The 15,269-nt window shown below is 37.9% G+C and overlaps 1 protein-coding gene and 1 long non-coding RNA gene across 3 annotated transcripts in view; one reads left to right on the top strand and one right to left on the bottom strand.

Annotated features, from left to right (window-relative positions):
* LOC140185072 (tubulin-specific chaperone cofactor E-like protein) overlaps positions 1 to 15,269 on the top strand; it is a 140,307-nt gene that overhangs the window by 18,371 nt on the left and 106,667 nt on the right. Inside the window, exon 4 of one of the 2 annotated variants that reach the window (XM_072238312.1) lies at positions 14,121 to 14,302. The exons of the other annotated variant lie outside the window; for it this stretch is intronic. Coding sequence (XP_072094413.1) covers positions 14,121 to 14,302 — 182 coding nt within the window. The remainder of the gene's footprint in view (positions 1 to 14,120; positions 14,303 to 15,269) is intronic. 2 annotated transcript variants of the gene reach the window in all.
* The window catches only part of LOC140185075 (uncharacterized), a 37,609-nt gene that overhangs the window by 4,164 nt on the left and 18,176 nt on the right, over positions 1 to 15,269 (bottom strand). The gene's annotated exons all lie outside the window — the stretch shown is intronic.

Here is a 15,269-nt window from a genome sequence, read left to right as displayed (position 1 = left end):
TTTAATATTGTATTCTGTTTTATGGTAACACATGTTATTTGAACAAATACATGGATATTTAAGGTTGTCTGGCAGATTGTTTGGTAAATGAGTTGGAAGCCATTGCTGACTGGTTAACAAATTGGTTCAGTATTGACACCACTCTTGTTTGTTGATATTTTAAAATAAAGAATTCCACGTTAAATCTTTGAATGAATTGCTCAATTTCTATGCACGGTACCCTAAAATTCCTTTTTAAGAATGCACTCATTTGCCTTTTTAAAATTACTACTGAATCTGGGTCCTTCACCCTATTAGATGTAGTGATTCAGCCTGCTGCACAAAAATGTTTTCCTCATGTCCCCTTTTGTTCTTTTGTCAATTGCGTTTGTAGTTTATGTATGTTGCCAAAAATGCATGACTTCATACTTCTTGGCATTAAGTTTAATCCACTGTGTAACTGTCCATTTTAGCAGTCAGTCTTTATGATCTTAAATTCTACTGTTGTGCTCATTGTTGTTTACCATAATTCCAAGTTTTGTGGCATGTGCAGCCAAAAAAAAAATTAGGACCAGTATAATGAAAGTGCTTATCCTTAGTACTGGAAATAGCATACTTTGATTTGGCAGTATACTGCAGTCCTATCTGATAAACAGCCATTCACTGCATCTCTCTGATGTTTCTTTCTTGCCAGTTTCCCATTCATGCAGTCATTCCTACTTCAGTTTCATGGGCTATTTGGTGATGTCTGTCAGTCATTATTTTGAAAGTATGTATGTACAGAAGCAACTATGCTACCGTCAACAACCCTTTCTGTTGGTTCATCAATAAATTTATTGATTTGGTCAGTTATGATTTCTCTTTGCTAAATCTGTGCTGGCTGTAAAATAATAACCATTTGTACTGACAGTTAATTTGGTGTTTGGTGATTTTCAGAACTTTTCTTTAATGATCAGTTGTCTAGCTGTGTTTGTGTAGCATATTCTATTTTAGTAGTCCTATGGCAATCTCTGCACTTTTCCCATATCTAATGATATCTGGAAGCTTATCAAAAGAGCCTCTTCAATCTCCACTTAGTTCCCTTGGGCAACGTGTGCAGTCCAGAACTGATGTAATGTTTCTACTTTGAGAAGGACCAACTGTTAAAATAGCTTTGCTTGTTTTCATTAAGTCAATTTTTTTCTACTCTGAGCATTGTAATTGTTGGCAGTTTCCTCTTCTTCAATTAGGGCCGAGATAATGTACTTATTTAAAATATCCTAGCTGTGCCTTCTGCCTCCAAAGGAGATCTCCTTTTTGCATCCTAGATGCACCTCTCTGTTTAAACTTTTACTATTTTGCAGGTTGACAAGATACCTAGGTGTTTGTTGCCCCTCTCGTGTTTTTTCACGTTCTTTGCACTTTGTGTATTTGGTTTGGTTCTTTACCATGTTGTGATACTTTTTCATCATTAACCTGGTTTATTTTGGTTTCAATACTCATCTCAATTTTAGATGCTCTTCTTTTCCCACATATGTGTAATCTGTCCTTGATTTGAGTCCTCTTCAAATATCTACATCCTCATGCAGTACATTTTGTCTTCCAATGTGCCTCAACCTGTTTCTTTTGAATCCACTAAAATTAGTCCTCTGCCGAAGCAAAATAAAACTGCAGATGCTGGAAATGTAAAATAAAAAGAAAATTCTTGAAATACTTACCAAATATCTCCAGAGAGAGAGTTAACATTTTGATCAATGATCTTTCATTATTAGATTTCTTCCAGTGAGTGACCTGATTTTGGATTGTTACTCAGTTTTTTCTGTCTCTATCCCAACTCTAAAATATTGTTTCACATTTGAAATTGAATTTTGCAACACAAATGAAGGAAGGAACAGATTTCTACATGCACTTAATTATAATGTTCCTGTTATATTGCTATCCTTGTGTAAGAATAACAAGTTTATGAAACTCTAATATGAAATAAATCAAACATACCATATTTTTCAGATGTGTTTTAATTTTCTGTGCTCAATAAATACCATAATGTCCAGTGATCTGGATAATAAATTCAAGATTCAGCCCTATAATAAAGTAATGCCCCAAATAATGGTCTGTGGTCTTGAGAAGCCTCCATGGACATCTGTCATTCATAATCATTGCTGCTTGACTGAAGCACTCTCATCATTTTTAGCATCACATTATCCATATCCTGTAGAACATCTTAGCTAGTTTCAATGAGCCCAGTAACATTTTCTAATTGCTTCCCATGTTAGTCACCAACTTGGTAGGGATCAATAAAAAGTCTGTGCTCCACGTATGCTGAGGTAAAGTGTTCTTACTGTGCAGCTTGACAGTATAATCATGCAACACAGAACAAGGACTTTCTGCCGGTTAAACCTTTGTCACTATATCATATTTGCTCCACTCCCCCATTTTTCCCCATGACCTGGATATTTTCTTTTTTTAAATACATAGGCCCTCTGAATACTTTGTGTATTATTTAAATATATGTCTCATTGCTAATCCTCTTAATTGCAAATTGACACTGTGAGGTAAAATCTGATAGCAAATGCTCTCTTAGTGACTGAGCATAAAGGAGAAGAGCTTGTAATTGAATGAGTATAGTGATAGTGCATGAAAATAGTTAGCATTTTTTATTCTTTTACTGCACACTTCATTACTCGTAAGACACTAATTATCAACCTTGCTAATTGGCATTGAGCAGATAGTGATAAGCAGATACCTTGAACCACTGAGGGAGGTTCTTTTTTTTAATTATATTGGGTGGAGTGTTTCAGGATTTTTAAATAAAGGACAATATATTTCTAAGGTAACACACACATCATATTTCAAGTTAGAATAATGTGTAAATTTAATAGTAACCATAATGAAAGGTCTGCTCTCCCAGGTGGTAAAGCTTGCCAGTTTTGGAGTGCAGTTGAAGAGGCAGAGAGATGAGACGAGACACTGGTGTATTTTGTCCCATTTAATTCTGTTCCTTTCAGTATCTGGGTGATGAAAGGAGTAAATATTTACAGTGATTGATGGTGGCCCGTTAATCAGACAGACAGCTTTGCCCTGAATGCTGTTTTATCTTTTTTGGGCTATACTTTTTCAACCAAAAGAAAAGTATACCATAATTTTCCAGAGATACTTTGTAGGCAGTGGAAATGCTTGTGAGTTGGGAGATGAGTCATAGCATACCCAGTTCCTAATCTGTTAGTGCAGTTGAAGTATTCATGTGACTAGTCCATTTGGGTCTCCGGTCAGTGGTCACCTCGGGACGTTGTTGATTATTTATTCATTTAGAGACAACAAGCCGCACCTCCCAGCAACCCATCTATTTAACCTTAGCCTACTCACAGGACAATTTGCAATGACCAATTAACCTATTAACTGGTACAGCTTCGGAATGTGGGAGGAAACCGGAGCACCCAGAGGAAGCCCCTGCATTCACATGGAGGACATACAGTACAAGCTTCTTACAGATGGCGACAGAATTGAACACGGAACTCTCAACGCCCCCGAGCTGTAATAGCATTGTACTAACCGCTATGCTACTGTAGCACCCTTTGTGGAACTTGCTGGCGACGCAGCTAAATGTCCTGGGGAAATGGTTTTTCTCATTTGTTGGACTGGTGATTGCTGACACTTGTGGGATGAATGTTATTTGCTGGTTAACAGTTTATGCCAGATCTTGCTTGACGGAGGCACGTATTGATTCATTAATTAGAGTTGTGAATAGAATTGAACACTGCAAACATAAGAAAATGTCCCCATTCCTGACAAGGAGAAAAGGTCATCATTAGATTACTGATGTTTTTGAGCCCTTCACACAGCTTGGAGTTTTTGGATCAGTGTCTTGGCATTGACATCCAGTCTTCCTTTGTTTTGCTTTGACTCCCAACCAATGGAATGCAAGTAAAGACCCTGCCGTCCTCATAACTTATCCCATAAAGTTTAAATGTTGCATGTCTCGCTCTCCAAGTGACTTCCTGGGAGAGAAAAATCTGATAATGTTTAGAACAATTTGGGATGAGAAGGAATCTGAGAATCCTATTCCAATAATCAGAACTAAAATGGAAGTTCCATTTTCTTTTATTTATTTATTGATTGATTGATTGAGATACAGTGTGGAATAGGCCCTTCCATCCCTTCGAGCCAGGCTGTCCAGCAATCCCCCAGTTTAATCCTAGACTAATCGTGAGACAATTTACAATGACCAATTAACCTACCATCTGATCTGTCTTTGGAATGTGGGAGGAAAACCACACGGTTACAGGGAGAACATACAAAGACAGTAATGGGAGCTGGATCAGGGACGCCTGCACGGTAAAGCATAGTGCTACCGTGCCACCGATTCCATTCAGTATCTCAGTAAAAGGGGAAGTGCAATCGTGAGCAAGTTCAGCCCTTGCCTGTAGGAATTCAACAATCAGTGTTCACTGGACAAATTAGTAGCCCTTTGCAGAAGTTTCCCATTTGCTGGGAACCAGACTACATCCTTGCATCTCACTGAGATTTGAATATTGTACACAATTGTCATTTAAGCGTCATTGCAACAACAACTTCGCACCCAAAGTCAGTAAGACCAAGGAATTAATTGTGGGCTTCTGGATGGGAAAGTTGAGTGAACACACACCAGTCCTCATCAAGGGGATCAGCAGTGGAAAGGGTGAGCAGTTTCAAATTACTAGTTGTCAACATCTCTGAGAATCTATCCTGGGCCCACCCTATTGATGCAATTACTAAAAAAGGCACAATAGTGTGCTATATTTTTAGCTTGAGATTTGGTATGTCACCAAAAACTCTAGTAAATTTCTACAGCTGTACCTTTAAAAGCATTCTAACTGGTTTCATTACTGTTTAATATGGAGGACCCACTGCAGAGGAATAGACAATTAAACAACAAATTTCATGATGTATGTCAGTGATATTAAACCTGATTCTGATTCTGAGTTGTCAATTGGAACATTTTCACTGAGACTTTAGGAAGAATGTAGAATGTATGCTGCATCTGACCTCTGCAATGACAGCGTCTGGAACAATGGATGTAACCTTAAATAAAAACAAAGTGCTGGGAATACACAACAGTTTCAGGCATAAGCATAAAATTGGAATTAAGTAGTTGTGGTGTTATGAGAACAACTTATTATAGTATAGTGAAAACCTGGGCCTTGGTCTCAAAAAAGAAGTTGGGGATTCATAGAACAAAGTACGGCACATGGATAGGCTGTTCGGCCCATGATGTCTGTGCCCGTCCTGATGCCAAATTAATATAACCCCATCTGCACATGATCCATATGCCTTCATTCTTACATGTTCGTGTCTAAATTAATATCTGTTTCATCACACACAACTGATCCTCAAGTAGAAGATTCCCATTACTCTTCGTGAAAGGCTCCTTTAAACTTTCCCCTTCTCACTTTAAACATTTGCACCCTCATATTGACATTTCCACCCGGGAAAGGGAGTGAATATAATCAGACTGTCATAATGTTGTACTCTTTCAGGTCTCTCATTAAATTCAGATGCTCCATGGAAAACAATCAGAGTCCAAGAATTTGTCCTATCCCTCCTGTTAGCCAATGTTCATTATTCCAGGCAACATCCTGGTGAATCACTTCTGCGTTTTCTCCAAAGCCTCCCCATACTTCGTGTAATGAGGTCACCAGAACTGCACATAATACTCCAAAATGGCCAAACCAAAATTTTATATGGCTGCAGCATCATTTCCCAACTTTTATATTTAATGCTGCCACTGATAAAGGTAAGCATGCTGTATGCTGCCTTCATCACCATATCTACTTGTGTTGCCACTTTTCTGGAGCCAAGGATCCCTCTGTAAATCAGTGCTCCTAAAGATCCTGCCTTTTTCTGTATAATTTTCTCTTACGTTAGACCTCCCAAAGTATTACATGTCACACTTGTCCAGATTATGCTTCATATGCCATTTCTCCACCCATATCTTCAACTGATCTATATCATGCTATATCCTTTGACAATCATCTTCACCATGCACAAATTTTTGTGCTATCTGCAAACTTATTAATCAGCCTATCTATTTATTCATCAAAATCATTTATAGATATCACTGATTGCTGTAGAATGAGTGTTCCAGTCTGAGAAGCACCTCTTTACCAATACCCTCAGTCTTCTGTGACCAGGTCAATTTTGAATCCATTTTGCAACTCGCTACAGATGTGTCTTAATCTTCTGCAACAACATATCATGAAAGATTTTGGCAAACACCTTACTAAAGTAAGCTTGATTGATGAGCTTACCCCAAAAGAACAGTCAAATTCATAAGCCATGACCAGCCCCATGCAAAGCCATGCGAACTACCCTTAATTAAACTTGTGCTTTTTCAAATGTAGGTAAATCTTATCCCTAAGAATCTTCTCCATTAGTTTACCTACTAGTCATATAAGACCCACTGGTCTATAATTTCTCTGATAAGAGTAAACTATTCTTGATTTAGACTTGGGAAATGAAATTAGACAGGTAATGGTAATTTCAGCAGGAAAACATTTTTATTTTGATCCATAATTCAGTTAAATTCAGCACAGTTATGGAAAAGGACGGAGATAAAATTGGAGTTAAAGTTCTAATTTCAGAGAAAACATGGAGGGCAAAAAAGAAAGTTCATGACAGGCACTAGGAGCTTAATACTACAGCAAGCCTAGGACTGCAGAAAGTGCCGAAGGGAAATTCGGAAAGCAAAGGCAGGATATGAAAATATACTGAAGTGAAATCAAAGAAAATCCGAGTGGGATAACTACAGTAAGTATATAGTCGAGATTATATACAGAGGTGGAGAATGTAGTAACTTTCTTAATGAGTACTCTGTCATCCTCTTCAAAATGGAGGACAATTGTGTTTTAGTTAAGATGGAAGAGAGTGAAATATCATAGTAGTAGAGCAAGCAGTATGTTAAAAGTGGATACATACTGGTTATTTTTTTAAAGCAAGGAAAAATTGCTCTATTTATCAATCCTCTGTGACTATAGGTGTGATACCAAAGCTGTGAAGGAATGTTGATGTTCCCTTGTTAAAAAGAAATAAACTGACCAGTTAGTTTAACTTTGGAGGTGAGCAACTTTATTGGAATCTATTCAGAGGAACAGTATAGACTTTCAGTTAAGATTATTCAAGGACAGCATGAATTTGTGAAGGGAAGTTATTTTATGACAAACTTGATTGAGCTTTTAGAGAGGTGAAAAGGAGAGCCACTGAGGGCAATGTATTTGTTGCAGTCTGCTTGAAGTTGGAAATTATTTTGACAATGTGGTAGGCTGGTCAAAAAATAAAAGCTGCTTGGAACTAAAGGGGAGTAATGGATTGAATGCAAAATTAAGTAAATAGAAAATAGTGTAGAGTTATAAAATAAATGTAAAGAAAACACAGGTTATGTCCCTAAATTATACATCATCCAAAAAATTGCAGGATACATACGATCTTAAGTGGGAAGCTAAATCATTAAAATATTTAGGAATAACCCTGCCGAAGGATCTTTCAACACTGTCACAGGTAAATTATGGGCCATTAATCTCAGAGATAAAAGCAGATATGCATAGATGGAATCTTATCCCCTTTTTAAGTTTAAATTCAAGGATAAATACTATAAAAATGAATATTCTTCCTCGGTTATTGTATCTTTTCTGTACTTTACCGGTGGAGGTGGATGATAATCAACTCAGGGAATGGGACAAATGGATTTCTCGCTTCATTTGGCAAGGAAAGAAACCTAGAATTCGATATAACACCATACCGTTAGGGAAGGAAGGAGGAGGTATGGTTCTTCCTTGCCTGAGAAATTATTTTTATGCCTCACAGATAACCCCTCTGTTATATTGGTGTAATACGGAATATAAGGCTAGATGGAAGGAAATAGAATTTGGATTGGTTGACAGTTTTCCTCTACAGGCCTCAATAGCTGACAAAGGATTGATGGCCCAGTTGGAAAAATCTAAAAACAGTTGGATAAATCTTATATTAAAAGTATGGCAGAAGGTGGTTAATTCATGTGGAATTAATAACATGTTAAAACTCTTTAGATGGTGTGCATATGATACCGAATTCCTTCCCAACAGAGGAGATAAAAGATTTGAGCTATGGATAAAGAAAGGTCTTACAACCTACCTCTCATTTATAGATAAAAGAGTATTACAAAGTTTCCAAATCCTGCAGGACAAACGTGGCCTAGAACACAATGGCTTTTTTAGGTACCTTCAAGTACGAAACTATGTTAACCAGAGTTGTAGATATACAGACCTATCAACAGTAGAATTAGGATTTTTCAAGATTCTGAATTCGGCGCTTGCAGTTCAATACCTAGTAAATCAGTTTCTTGATTATATAATGCACTCTCCCATGCTAAAAATGTAAATACACTGTATATTAAAGAGAAGTGGGAGAAAGAAGCGGGGTTGGTACTTTCAGAGGAGGCTTGGGGGAAAATCTGCAGCTTTCAATGGTCCTCGACTAATTCTTTGACTTGGAGAGAACATTGTTGGAAAAACATTATAAGGTACTTCAAAACCCCTTATCAGGAAAAATATAAAGATACAAACGTGACGTGTTGGAGAAGGTGCGGCTCCAAGGAGGCAAATCATTTTCATATTTTCTGGGATTGCCCTAAATTAAGTCTATATTGGGAAGGTATTCATAGAACATTAGTTAAGGTACTTAGGTCCCAGATACCTCTGAGACGCTCTATTTGGGGCATGTATTGTTTCTTGAACAGAAGGAAGATATAAAGTTGCTGCAGGCCCTCTTAGCGGCAAGTAAGAAATCAATCACTAGAAAGTGGCTAAATCCAATACAACCTACATTAGAAGATTGGCACGAAATTATCTTGGAAATATTTAAAATGGAAAAGTTGACTTACTCCCTGAGAACTCAAAAAGAAAAATTTTATCAAATCTGGAATAAATGGATTGAATATATAACCCCAATGCGAGCAGACTTTAGATGACTCTCCTAATGATTTATACTGCTCTTCTCATCAACACAGTAATATTGCTAACGTAAGCACCCCTAGTCTAAATATCTTTTTTTTTTTTGTTTTCTTTTGGAAAATAGAGAATTAACACAAGTAAAGGGAAAGATTTGGGAAAGGGATAAAAAATGAAAAAATTAAGTAAATAAGTACATAGGGATTGGATAATTATGTCTGCGGGCAGGAGCAAGCATGAACAAATTAGGATATAAGCACCTACAATGGTTGTTACATAGGCTTACATACAACATTTTGGACCAGTGGAAATGGTCCAGAAGAGTTATATGGAAACTATTATTACCATTTTTCTTAACAACTAATACCATTACTTAGCCTAATAGATTAGAATTACCACAGTAAATAATTATCTATTTAAGTGTCTAATTTTCTTTTATATCATCTCAATGTGTACTTAAAAATGTATAAATAATTATAGTTTTATACATATAAAAAAAATGGAAAAGGTTATATGTGTGAAAAAAGTACATGATATTTGTGAATTCCTTATCCAAATAAAAATAAAATTTAAAAAAAAAAGAAAATAGTGTAGAACAATAGTTGATGGGAGATTTGAAAATGGAATACTGTTTATATGATCTGACCATAAGACATAGGAGCAGAATTAGGCCTTTCGGGCCATCGAGTCTGCTCCACCATTCGATCGTGGCTGATTAATTATCCCCCTCAACCACATTCTCTTGCCTTCTCCTTTTAAACATTGACACCCTTACTAATCAACAACCTATTAACCTCTACTTTAAATATTCCCAATGATTTGGTCTGCATAACCATCTCTGGCAAGGAATTCCATACATTCACTATTCTCCAGCTAAAGAAATTCCTCCTCATGTCTGTGTTCTAAAGGGATGCCCTTGTATTCTGAGGCTGTGCCCTCTGGTCCTAAACTCCCCCACTACAGTGCTTTGAAAAGGTATTCAGCCCTCAACCCTTTGTTAACATAAATGAATATTACAACCAAGGATTTTAATCAATTTAACTGAGAATTTTTATTTGTGAATCACAGGCTCCTTTTTTCATAATGGAGCCCCAAAAACAGGGAAAATTGTAAAGCATGAAAAATTAAAAATTCAGAAACTGAAATGTCAGTAGTTCAAAAGTACAGGTGTCCCCCGCTTTTCGAACGTTCGCTTTACGAAACCTCACTGTTACGAAAGACCTACATTAGTACCCTATTTTCGCTAACAGAACGTTTTTTCACTGTTACAAAAGAAGCAGCGCGCAAAAAATGGCGGCGTGCTTAAAAAAAAAAGGCAGCGCGCGCCCCAAGCAGCCAAGCTCCTCCCCTGGAACTGCATTCTAGCAGCCATTGCTTAAACACGTACTTTATCTCGATTTATTTTGTGCATCTGTTAGCAAGATGAGTTCTAAGGTATCAGAAAAGCCCAAAAGAGCTCGTAAGGGCTTACACTTAGCGTAAAACTAGACATAATTAAGCACTTCGATCGTGGTAAACGAAGTAAGGACATTGTCCGCGCGCTGAACTTGCCTGCATCCACCACTCGCACTATTTACACGCAGAGAGAAAAATGCTTGAAAGCTGCCGATGTTACTCTTGGTTCTTCTCGTAGCAAAGTGGTCTCTCTTAGTTGGCGTCCAGTAATGGATAAAATGGAAAGTCTATTGCTTGAATGGATTGATGGGTGTACAAAACGTGGTGTTCCGTTAAGTTTTCTTATACTTAAGGAGAAATCAGTCAGTCTTTTTAATAAGCTGAAACAGAAAGCACTGGCCGATGGTGATGAAAGTGTGCAAAAGTGGAATTTAAAGGTAGTCACGGGTGGTTTGATCGGTTTCTGAGGCGAGGGCAGCTTCATAGTTTAACGTTTGCTGGAGAGAGTGCTTCGGCTGATAACTGAAGCTGCTGAAAGGTTCCCAGCAGAACTGAAGAAAATAATTACAGAAGGTGGTTATTCGTATAAGCAAGTGTCTAACTGTGATGAAACTGCAATTTATTGGAAAAAATTGCTGAGTAAGACATTTATTTTGAAAGAAGAAAAGCAGGCTAAGGGCCACAAGGCATCGAAGGACAGGTTTACCCTAATGCCTATTATTAATGCCACTAAGCCTCTACTAGTGTACCATTCAGAAAATTCGAGGGCACTTAAAGGCGTTGATAAGAAAACACTTCCCGTTGTGTTCCGTTCACATCCAAGCAGTTGGAACACCCAAGTGCTTTTTTCTGAGTACATGAGCAGGTACGTTAGTCCTTTTGTTGAAAAATACTGTAGAGAAAATAACTTCGATACAGTAATAGGTGTCTTATGATTGTCGATAATTGTGCTGCTCATCCGCCTGCCATTACCGAGTATGGCAGTAATATTCGTGTTGCGTCCTTACCGCCGAATACGACATCGTTGCTGCAGCCGTGTGATCAAGGCCTAATAACCACAATTAAGGCTTACTATACACAAAATATCCGTTTTATTGTAAGTGCTATTGACAGAGAGGACACCTCCGAAGCACCTTTGCGAGAGATTTGGAAAGACTACAATGTAAAACTGGCAATCGCCAACTTGGAGATGCTCTCGATAGGCTAACAGTCTCGATGAGAAATGGTGTTTGGAGGAAACTATGTCCCGAAGCAGTGAACGATTTTAAAGGCTTCGAACCAACAACAATAAATACGACAATAGTGAGCTTGGCTAAGGAGGCTGGGTTTGCGGAAGTTGACGAAGATGATGTTGAAGAGGCTTTGGCATCCCACAACCAAGAATTGACAGATGAAGAGCTGATGCAATTGCAAGAGGAAAGGATAACAATTGAAACCGAACACAGTAGCGAAAATGAAGTCGTCCAGGGACTGAACGTGAAGCAGTTGCGTGAGACCTTTGCTGTGATTGACAGCGCTGCAATGATTGCAGAAAAGTATGACTTTAATTTTGAAAGGGCAGGTAGGTTTAGGGCAGGTTTGCAGGATGTTTTGAGTGCTTACAAAGAACTGTATGATCTAAAAAATGCACGAGGCTCAGCAGTCAAGTATACTGTCGTTTTTCAAGCCTTGAACATCAGCCACAGCAGACGACGAACCTTGACCTTCGACATCGAGGTAGGCAGACATAGAAGATGATGACCTGGCTGCCCTATTGGAAACAGACGACGAGGAGATGACACCCCAGTCTCCTCTACCTCCCATCACCCCAATTTCCAACGACTCAGCCTAGCACACCATCCCGATTCCCGTAAGTGAAACTACACTGTACATACATTGTTTCTACTTTATATAGGTTGTGTATTTTTGTGTTACTTAGTATGATTTGTTATTTAGTATGATTTGTCAACCTCATAGCTTAAAGGTTACTGGAGAGAGTGCTTCCGCTGACAGCGCTTGCGCCCACAGTGCTTCCGCCGAGGGCGCATGCGTGAGATTTTCACTGCGCTAGACTGTGCTTCAATGATTGCGAGAAGTATTTCTACTTTATATGGGCTGTGTATTTTTGTGTTATTTAGTATGGTTTGTTATTTGGTACGATTTGGCAGCATCATAGCTTAAAGGTTACTGGAGAGAGTGCTTCTGCGGAGAGTGCATGCGTGAGATTTTTGCTGCGCTAAACAGTACCTCAATGATTGCAAAAAGTATTTCTACTTTATATAGGCTGTGTACTTATCATATCATTCCTGCTTTTACTATATGTTACTGTTATTTCAGGTTTTATGTGTTATTTGGCATGATTTGGTAGGTTATTTTTTGGGTCTGGAAACGCTCAAAAATTTTTCCCATATTAATAAATGGTAATTGCTTCTTCACTTTACGACATTCCGGCTTACGATCCGTTTCATTGGAACGCTCTACCTTCGGATGGCAGGGGAAACCTGTATTCATCTCCCTTTGCCCAGTTAGAATCATATGCAACTCTGGTTAGACTATGTCTTGAGTATGGTACTGAAGCTCAGAAAGATAGGATTGTACTGGTAGGGGTGCAGGGGAGCTTTCATGGATATTGCTTTGACTGGGAAACTTTTACTGTCAGGAAAGATTGGATTAGTTGGCATTGTTTTCCTTGGAACAGAGGAGACTGGGGTCAATATAAATAAGGAATATAAAGTAATGAAACCTAGATGAAGTAAATAGGGAGGATTATTTCCTGCAGGAGAAGGGACAAGCATGAGGAAATTGGTAGAGGGACTTGGACGAGTACTCATGGCTTCACCTTGAAGGTGGTCGGGATCTACAACTTACTACCTGAAAAAGTAGAAGAGGCAACTGCCCTCATCACATCTAAAGAGTCCTTGAATTCACGCTTGAAGAGCTATAACCTGCAAAGATACAAACGAGTTCCAGACAATGGGATGCAGTTTTTTTTTCAACTTCATGAGAATAGCAGGCTCACAAGCTCCTAATATTTAACCTTTTAATGTATTATCAATGAAAATATTATCAATGAAGGTGGTGCTTTAAAACACATTTCCTTAATTCTGTGGAGGAGTCAGATCCAAATACTACATATGTATCAGCCTTGCTGAAACTTGAGAGTAGAAGCCAGTTCAGGCTGTGCCACAGAGGAGCCAGTGGAGAAGGAATCTGTTATGGAATTAGGATTAGCATGGTGCATTCATTTAGAAAGGTTGACAGTGATTACTTTGGCTAACAGTTTGCTTCTCTGAGCACCGTTAAAGTTATCGAAGGGGTGGAAAATGCACATATTGAATGGAGATCATGAGAAGAGTTTGATAAGAACAGGTGCCACTTTAAAAAGAAAGTTGAGATAGAGAGTATAAAGGTAATAACTTAAACTGTGGAACAACAGAAATTGAGAAGAATGAGGTTTTGGTTGGACTGAGGAATTAAAACATCTATGCAAGAAAAACACTTTTTTTTACAGATTGATCTAGCAAGCCTAAAATACAACTCCCCAAAAAGAGGAAACCAATGGGTGCAATTCATTATTATAATGTAGGTAGTCACTGCATGAACAAGAAGTGCAGAACCAATGTGTATTTTATCCTTTTTACTGATTTTGTGGGCCAATTAGCATCAATCCTCAAAGGAGGCAGCAATGGCAAAAGAAGTGTTGCTTGAAGCTGTCCAAGTCATTCTTGGATTGGTAAATTATGGGATGTATTTAAGTTACAATAAATTAGCTACTGGTCACTTCATGCTTCTAACACCTGATTCTGCTAATCTTCCCTTTTTCATTTGCAGATCGGTAAAATCGTGTCAAATCTCGCCAATCTGACCTTTCTAAATCTCACCTCGAATCCGCTGACCGAGGCCAGGTTAGACTCAACATGTGCTGCCTCTTTCTCAAAAATACAGAGACTTGTCCTCAACAATACCAAGCTTTCATGGGAAACCATTCACACGTTTCTGCAGGAGTTACCAGGGTAGGAATTTTGAATTACTGTACATTTTGTCTTTGTACCTTCCGCTACTCTCCCAATTATCACAATTTCTTCCTTTTCTAACTCAAGAGTCAAGTTAACAACTAAATAATTAACTATTATTTTGCTCCTCCATTAAACCAACATTTGTTTTTGTGTTACTTTCATTTTCCCGCTGGAATGTAATGTTTTGGCCTGAATTTAGATGCAACAGCTTTTATTTTTTTATTAACATATGAATTAGAGAGCCTCCAGCCCTCTAATCTACCCTCAGCCAATCACCAGTTCCCTACCTGTACTCTTCTCGCCTTGCCTGCATGCTTCCACTATCCTCCACCCTGCTCTCTTTCTCTATTTAATTATTGATAAGGGTTCAGTTGGAAAACAACTAATTTCACGATATATGCCAGGGATATTAAAACTGGGTCTGATTCTGAATTGAAGTTTGCTTATTTATAGTTGATAATCATTTGAAGTATGGAACTTCACCACTAGATGTCAGTGTTGTATTTAAAAAGGTAACTACGGCATATAAGAAATGCTTCTAACTAGGCTTATTGAAGTCTCTGAATGCTACAATATGATCTACTGTGTATGCAGTATTTGTAAAAACATGAAGTATGCTTATGAGCTACCACTTTCCTCTTTCTTACCTTTACCTTTATTTCTGGACATTAATTAGAAAATCATTGTTATATGTAAATAATGAGTTATGTATAAAAGCTTTGACTGGCAGTTAATCTTCACGGTACCGAATAAGACTTACCCATCTGACATGTTAAGGTAGCAAGCTTACATTCAAACTTCAAATCTTAACAATCTTACGTACGAATGTTAAAGATGAAATAGCATCTTGTACAGTATGTTTCTTTTGGTCAGCTATAAACTCCTAGCTGAATTATTCACAAAATGCCTGCTCCCTCAGTCAGAGAGTAAACAAGTTTGATATTAAATGCCATCATCAATTTGA

The sequence above is a fragment of the Mobula birostris genome, chromosome 20 (assembly GCF_030028105.1).
Source record: "Mobula birostris isolate sMobBir1 chromosome 20, sMobBir1.hap1, whole genome shotgun sequence".
Classification (NCBI taxonomy): Eukaryota; Metazoa; Chordata; class Chondrichthyes; order Myliobatiformes; family Myliobatidae; genus Mobula; species Mobula birostris.
The sequence above is the reverse complement of the archived record's forward strand: the minus strand, read 5'-3'. Positions and strand labels throughout refer to the sequence as shown.